At 42.2% G+C, this 8,444-nt stretch overlaps 1 protein-coding gene across 2 annotated transcripts in view; it reads left to right on the top strand.

The window, feature by feature from the left end:
• UBQLN1 (ubiquilin 1) overlaps nt 1,209-8,444 on the top strand; it is a 54,731-nt gene continuing 47,495 nt past the window's right edge. The window contains exon 1 of one of the 2 annotated variants that reach the window (XM_018052411.1): nt 1,209-1,957. In XM_018052411.1, coding sequence (XP_017907900.1) covers nt 1,778-1,957 — 180 coding nt within the window. In that variant the 5' untranslated portion in view covers nt 1,209-1,777. The remainder of the gene's footprint in view (nt 1,958-8,444) is intronic. The other variant, XM_005684222.3, reaches the window with a different exon arrangement.

Raw genomic sequence — 8,444 nt, 5'->3', positions numbered from 1 at the left:
GTATATGTTTACAGATAAATTATATTACTTCATAAATCGTGCATTGACATCAAAACTTTTTAGAAATTAATGTAAGACACAGATAATCACAGAGCAGTTTCATAAGTGCAGAGCTAAACAGTTTCCAACGGTGGAACTTTCTACCTTGACGAGTAATGGTTACTTCACATCTAAACATATGTAAACAGCCATTCTTTAGCAGAAAGCTGTGTAATTTCTTCATGTTGTTGAAAAATGCTGCCAGAAACTTCGCTGATATGAAATGACGTCGCTATAGCAATTTACACGTTCAGAACTTTAGACCCAGATTTCAGAGTGGCTTTGCTAAGAAGTGGACTTCATAAAAGAGTACTTAAAAGAGCCAGGACAGAGTTGGACGGTTTAAGAACAGAAATATAAAGTGTATCTTTGCACATGTGGGTCACGGTGTGGTGTCAAAGTTTACATTTGCGCAATACTGGTTTATAAAGTTTATGTCCAGTGTTGTACATTCCTTGCAAGCCATCTTTAAAGGCAAGTGATGAGGTCATTTCAAGTTTAATATTCTCTAGGGAAAAGTAACTTCCTGTTTCTTATTTACACATGTATTACACTGAAAATAATTTTTGAACCTTTTGTGTCACCTAAAGTCTGAAACAGAGCAGTAAGTTAATTTGATAGAATATAAAATGAACACCTCAGCTACATTGTGCTGTCCCAGCCGGGAGGGTATGCCTTGGATACTATGTTTCTGCCCTAAACATCTTACGGGACAGTATTCAGAGAATCACAGGTGGGCTAGCGCGCCATTGCCAACATAGGAGGCCTGATCACCTGAACAAACCTGGCTGACCAGGATGGGAGGCTCTGGCCCCGGAGCACTGACTACTCGGGATAGAGCAGGGTGGGCGATAGGGGCGTACTCCGTCCATTAACTTATCTTTCAATTCTAGCGCACCGTGTAGTAAAAGCAAGCGTTTAAAATTTTTAAAGTACGCGAAACTTAAGCACATTTAAATATCAACTACAAAAAACCCTCGCGGGCATTTGTTCCAGACCCTCCTCCCCGTGGGGTACACCGTGGGGTACACCGTGAAGCAAGCTCAGGCTCCTAGGGGATGCGCACCGTAACCGCCAGAGTGAGGTGAGAGGGTGGGGAACTAGCTGGCCTGCCATCGCGCAGGCGCAATTCCGGCCGCAGAGCCCGGTGGTCTAGCTTCCTTTCCAGTAATTTCGCTAGCCGTGACGTCATCCTCGTGCGCCCTTAACGGTGCCTCCCAGAACCCCGAAATTTATTTTTTGGTGAAAGAGATAAGACGGAATGAACTGACCTCTTCCACCCCACTTTGTTTTCAGTCCTTCACTCTGGACGCGCCTACGCTTTGAGCAATGGAGCAGGAGAGGGAAAGAAAAGCACTCAGAGAACCAAACCGCGCCGGCCAGGCATGACTCGGCGACGTCGCCAGCCGCCTTACCCGGCGTGCCCCGCGCGGCGCGGGCAGAGCGGCGTAGGGGGAGGGGCGGGGAGGAGGAAGCGGCGGTGGCAGTGGCTGCTGCGGATGTCGCTGCGACTCATCGCCGTCTGAACACACAGCGGCTGCTGAGCGCCCGACTCGGGCCTGCGCCGGAGCCCACGCCAAGCTCCGCGGCTCCTCGCCCGCGAGGGCGGCCCTGAGCCAGTTGTCACTGAGGTAGCGTGCCCCACATTCTCCGCTGCCCGGCCAGGCCGGCTCTGGCGTTGCCTGGCTCCCGCTCCCTCACCCGCTCCCTCCTTTGCGCCTGAGTCACCGCCGCCGCCATGGCCGAGAATGGTGAAAGCGGCGGCCCTCCAAGTTCCCAGGACAACGCCGCCGCGGCCGAAGGTGCCGGCGCCCCCGCCGCCACCGCCTCCACGGAACCCAAGATCATGAAAGTCACCGTGAAGACCCCGAAGGAGAAGGAGGAGTTCGCAGTGCCCGAGAACAGCTCCGTCCAGCAGGTGAGGGCCGCGCTAGGCTCGGGGCGGGGTGGGGATGGCGGCAGGACCTCCGCCAGCGGCAGGAGGAGACTGTTTTGCAAGGGCTTGAGGGTAAGGGGTCGTCTCCGGAGGTGCCCTCGGCCTTTCTTCGGAGTCTGATCCCAAATTAGATCACACCCAGGTTTGTGGGTTTGCTCCTGGGGATACCGCAGAGGTTTGTGGCGTGGCCTCTTGGCCTGTTTATGGGGCGCGCCGATGCCGCTCTCCTCGGCGCCTTCCTCTTGCTCCGGCGTCCGCCGACCCCAGCCTCCTCCCTCAGCTCCCCGCCTCCAGCCGCCTCCCTCTGACTTTGCACAAAGGAAAGAGACCCGCCGCCTGGCTCGGGCGGAGTGGAGGCTGGGCGAGGGTTTGGCTTAGCCCGGTCTGCGGTTTTGTCTCTTGAAGGGGGGGGGGGAGGGGGGGGGAAAGGGGGTGCTCATTGTTTTACCTGCCTGGGGATTAAAGTAGATTTTTGGGATGAGGAGCACGTGTGCATTTAGTTCTGCGTTTTGACCGCTGAAATCTTTCCCACCTTCCAGTCTTTAAAGAAAAAAATGAGCTATGACGTAGAAATTGCTTTCAGCCAAATCTTAATAGAACTAGGCTTAAGGAGAAAGGTGGATGACTTTCGTTGACGACATCGTGGTTCTGGTTTTTTTTTGTTTTTTTTTTTTTAAGTGTATTTGTCATTCTTTAGATGCCGGTCGTTGGGGAGGTTTTTGTTTGATTTTAGAGGAATAGCAACGTTATTCACATGTTAGCAATTGCAGTCAGATGAAAGAGCACGAACCTGGAGTTAATGGAGGAAATTTAAAAGTAATTTACCGCTTAAAATCTATTTAGGAATACAGTTATTGCAGTTAATTAATGATCTTGAGGAACTTAAATCATTTTAGTTTTTGTTAAATATACGTCCCAGAATATTTCCGTAATTACTGAATTGATCTCAGACAGTTGGTCAGCAGATACCAAGACAGTGTGAACAGTTTATGAAGAAGCAAAAATGAAACGTACCTGTAAGTTTCCCTGAAGGAACAATAAATAATTGCGATATTTGTTTATATGATTATGAACGGTGGTGTGTTCTGTCAAGTAGTAAGAATGTGTAGAAACTTTGACCACCTTTTGAATCCCTATTTTGTTGGTCTCTCAATTTTCCTATAAAATTTTCCCTTAATTTTTAAAGTATTTTCCAGCATACAGGAAAGTTGGAATAATTGTGCAGTGAACTCTCATGTGTCCATCACCTAGATTTAGCATCTTGCTTTATTTGCTTTATCAAACAATTAATCATTTATTGGTCAATTTTATTTTTTGGATGCAATTCAAAGCAAGTTGCAAGTAGTAGTACATGTTACGCTTTTAAACTGTGGTGTTGGAGAAGACTGTTGAGAGTCCCTTGGACAGCAAGGAGATCAACCAGTGCATCCTAAAGGAAATCAATCCTGAATATTCATTGGAAGGACTGATGCTGAAGCTGAAACTCCAATACTTTAGCCACCTGACGCGAAGAACTGACTCATTTGAAAAGACCCTCATGCTGGGAAACATTTAGGGCGGGAGGAGAAGGGGACGAAAGAGGATGAGATGGTTGGATGGCATCTCAAACTCAATGGACATGTTTGAGTAAGCTCTGGGAGTTGGTGATGGACAGAGAAGCCTAGCGTGCTGCAGTCCATGGGATCGCGAAGAGTTGGGTACAACCGAGCAACTGAACTGAACCATTGAGTTCAGGTTTTCAACTTAAAATTTTTGAAGGTAAATTTGACTTGCAGTGAAATGCAGTCGGTTGCCATTCCAGGAGTTTACACAAATACATACACCTGTGTAATCCGAAGTCTTCTGGTGTCTGCTTCTGAATATGCTATCTAGGTTGGTCATAACTTTCCTTCCAAGGAGTAAGCAAGCGTCTTTTAATTTCATGGCTGCAGTCACCATCTGCAGTGATTTTGGAGCCCCCCAAAATAAAGTCTGACACTGTTTCCACTGTTTCCCCATCTATTTCCCGTGAAGTGATGGTACCAGATGCCATGATCTTAGTTTTCCGAATGCTGAGCTTTAAGCCAGCCTTTTCACTCTCCTCTTTCACTTTCATCAAGAGGCTTTTTAGTTCCTCTTCACTTTCTGCCATAAGGGTGGTGTCATCTGCATATCTGAGGTTATTGATATTTCTACCAGCAATCTTGATTCCAGCCTGTGCTTCTTCCAGCCCAGCGTTTCTCATGATGTACTCTGCATATAAGTTAAATATAGAGTTTCACATAAATGGTATACGGTATACACTCTGTTGGGTAGGCTTTTTCATTCAGCTTAGGGTTTTGAGACTCATTATTATGTTACTCCTTGAAAGAAAAGTTATGACCAACCTAGATAGCATATTGAAAGGCAGAGACATTGCTTTGCCAACAAAGGTCCGTCTAGTCAAGGCTATGGTTTTTCCAGTGGTCATGTATAGATGTGAGAGTTGGACTGTGAAGAAAGCTGAGCCCCGAAGAATTGATGCTTTTGAACTGTGGTGTTGGAGAAGACTCCTGAGAGTCCCTTGGACCGCAAGGAGATCAGTCTTGGGTGTTCTTTGGAAGGAATGATGCTAAAGCTGAAACTCCAGTACTTTGGCCACCTCATGTGAAGAGTTGACTCACTGGAAAAGACTCTGATGCTGGGAGGGATTGGGGGCAGGAGGAGAAGGGGATGACAGAGGATGAGATGGCTGGATGGCATCGCCGACTTGACGGACGTGAGTCTGGGTAAACTCCAGGAGTTGGTGATGGACAGGGAGGCCTGGCGTGCTGCGATTCATGGGGTCGCAAAAAGTCGGACACGACTGAGCAACTGAACTGATTAAGTGTCATCAGTAGTTCTTTCTTTTTTATTGCTTTTTGTCTTCCATTGTATGAATATACCACCATAATTTATCCATTTTCATATTGAAAGTCACCTGGACTCTTTTCCAGTTAGTTGCTCTGAACATTTCTGTACAACTTTTTGTTGGATGAATGCTTTTTTCTCTCTTGTTAATGCTTAGAAGTGGAATAATGCTTAGTGTGTAACAGGGAAGCTGAATGTTTAGTTTCATAAGGAACTGTGGGGTTTTTTTTAAGTGCTTGTACTTTACAATCCCACTGACAGTGCATGGGAATTCCTGTTGCTCCACATTCCTACAAACATTTGATAATATCAGTCTTTTTTATTTTTGTTACTCTAGTGAGTGTGTAGCCATGTTAACTTTTGAAGACCGTAGTTGTTTCTAGGATTTCAAGTTCATGTCTCCATTATTCTGGCTGCTTAAAGCAGCCGTGTTTAAGCATTTTACTGTAAAAGATTAGAAAGAAAGTCAATATTTTGTAAATAGAAAAATTCATTTAGATCAGTTTATTATACTATTATCTGTGAGGATTTTTAAACTTTTTTGATGGTAAAACTAGAATTTCAAATTCTGTGGAAGTTTTACTTTTACTCGTCTGTAACCAAAGTAAAATTTTAACAGATAAAGTCTTTCTGCAGCAATTTTTTCTCATGGTAGTTGAATTTTTATTTTGATAAATACTTTCTTTTGAAGTAGAAAATGTGATAAAAATTTAAGCTTATCATTGATTGCATTAAGAACCTGAAGACAAATTGAACTACCTGTGGGCTCTGTTAGGGGAAGTACATTTGCAAAAATGTACAAGAATAAGAAAAGTAGTTTTCACATGGTTTGAAAAATTCTACTTGAACACGAGAAGTTCTGTCATCTATAATTTTAAGTTTTTCTCTAAGGGTTTCACAGATTTAAACTGTTTACTACAGATTAAAATTCATCAATAAAATAAGCTTAATGACGTTGAGATTTCACTGAAAATTTTTTGTAAAAAAATTGGCAAGTATTTGGTCCTGAAAGTTCTTATGTAATCTTAAAGGTAAAAAGGATAAGCAGAAGACCTACAAAAAATAATATTGAAGGCTTAGGCTTTCTATTAAACACATCCCATTTTCTACAGTTTAAAAATCTGTTTTCTGTGTAATGTAAATTCTTTTACTACACTGTGCCAAAATAGTATTAGGGCTTCTGTGATAGCTCAGTTGGTAAAGAACCCGCCTGCATTGCAGGAGACCCTGGTTCAATTCCTGGGTCTGGAAAATCCGCTGGAGAAGGGAAAGGCTACCCACTCTAGTATTCTGTAGTATGTATATGAGTGTTCTAATTGATTGAATGAAATTATATTACATTTCTTGGATAAGGTATAAACAAGTTGTAAGGTGGTTACTAAGTGTCTTATTTTTCCCTCTGTTTCTGTTTGTAACAGGGGGAAACAGGATACTTTAATACAGTTTGTATTCAATTTAAACTCATTCCAGGTTGATGATAAAGCTTATAGTTTTTGAAATTAATGTGAAATTTATTTTTTCATTGAGTGCTCAATGGAGTAATGTTTAAATTTCTACCTAAAGGTTGTTGGAATATAAACTTTTACTATGTCTTTCCAAGGTGGTTTCATTAGTAAGGGTTTTCATGATATAAGTAAATAGATTTTTTAAAATGTGTAATGGCAAAATCCCTGTGTATGAGATTATGTTTTCTCTTACTTATTCATTATTTGCAATTGGAAACAGTTTGAGGATTTCTAAGTGTCAGCAAGCAAGATGAAGTCCAAGAGAATGTTGTGGTTAAAATTAGTGCAGAGAAAGGACGGGACTTCTATATACTAGCTCCTAACTAGGTTGCTCTGGGATTTTTATAGTTCTCTAGACTATAGTCTTAAGATTTTGAACTACAGTCATCTGAAGTAATCAGGCAGTGTATTGTAGTTTGGGGAAATATCTTCATCACTTGAATCTTTTAGAAAAATATTAACATAATGTACATGTTATTAACATACTTAGATATAATGTACATATTGTACTGAATAGAATTGAACTTTTCCTTGATAGGGGAAATTACACTGACTCAGGGTCATTATCACAAACATCATTTAAAACAAAGACTTTATAGTGTAGATCTAGAACTTCGGTCCACAGGCATGCCTCAAGCCATGTCTAACTGTTGAGCCCTTAAAATGTGGTTGGAGTGATTTGAAATGTGCTGAAGGGGTAAAATACACAGCAGATTTTGAAAACTTGTGCCTGGTTTCTTAAGCACAATGTTTCCAAGATTTATCTGTGTTGTAGCATGTATTTTACTGCTGAATAGTATTCCAGCGTATGTCACATTTTATTTCTCCAGTTGATTCATTCATCAATTGATGGACATTTAGAGTGTCTCTGCTCTTTGACTGTTATGAATAACGCCAAGGTGAATACTTACACAAGTTTTTTGAGGACATATTCTTGAGCATATGCCTTTTGAGTTGAATTATTGGGTCATGTGATAGCTGTCTATTGACCTGCTCTTGGGACTGCCAAACTGTTTTCCAAAGTGGTTGTACCAGTTTTTATTCCTGCCAACAATACATGAGGATTCCAGTTACTTGCCATTGTCTGTAGCGCTTGTTACTGCCTGTCTTTGTAGCTTTCCTGCTATGGAGCGTTTTGTTGTGCTTACTTGACTTTCTGGTACTCAAGCAGCAGTTCTTAATACGGTCTGGGGGTCCCTATAGCCCTCCTAGGAGGATCATAAGATCAACACCGCTTTCATAATTTCCCGAGATATTTTTTTCACTCTAATTTTCTCAAAAACAAACTACATACTTTTTCAGAATCTGCAAGATGTGGGATACCAAGACAGATGTAAAATTCCAGTTGTCTTCCAGTACGAGACGGAAGTTATTTACAAAAATTTAAAGGTTATTCACACTAGGAAAATGGTTACTTTTGGTTAAAAAAAAAAAAGAAAATGCTTCTATTAATGTAATGAGTTTATTATTGTGAATTAATATTTTTAAAGATTTCTTAGCTTTAATTTCTAGTATATCAGTGGCTTTAACCTGCTTAAAAGCTCCATGGAGTTTCAAAAGCTCTGTGGGGTTTCAAATTTGTAATAGTGGTGTCCTGAGGCCAAAAATTGCTGCAATGGGGTATTTAATAGATTATGTAGGTAGTTTTAAGATTGAGGATTGACTTCACTGAGTTGCCATTATTGCTTACCTAGAAACTGTGGTAGCCTACTGGTCAGTTCCCTCCCTGCACCCCCATTAACTCCTAGAACAGTCTCTAAAAAATATTAATCAGATCATGTTACCCTCTACATAAACTAACAACTCCCCACTGATCTTGGACTTGACTTTAATGGGGCCATGAGGCCTTGTGTGATAAGGTTCCTTCCTGCCCCTCCAGTCTGATGCCATCTTTTCTCCTTGGTCACTTGGCTCTTGCCTTACTGACGTTTTAGTTCCTTGGTCTGTTAATCACTTTTTTTTCCACCTGCCTGAGGAGTTTTGTGCAGTTTGTTCTTGCTACCCAGAATGCCTCTTACTCTTCGGCTATTCCCACTCAGTGCAAAGGTCACTTTCTCAAAGAAGTATCCTTGATTTTCCAGAGTAGGTTGAGATTC

This window comes from Capra hircus, chromosome 8, assembly GCF_001704415.2.
Source record: "Capra hircus breed San Clemente chromosome 8, ASM170441v1, whole genome shotgun sequence".
In the NCBI taxonomy this organism is placed as follows: domain Eukaryota; kingdom Metazoa; phylum Chordata; class Mammalia; order Artiodactyla; family Bovidae; genus Capra; species Capra hircus.
The sequence above is the reverse complement of the archived record's forward strand: the minus strand, read 5'-3'. Positions and strand labels throughout refer to the sequence as shown.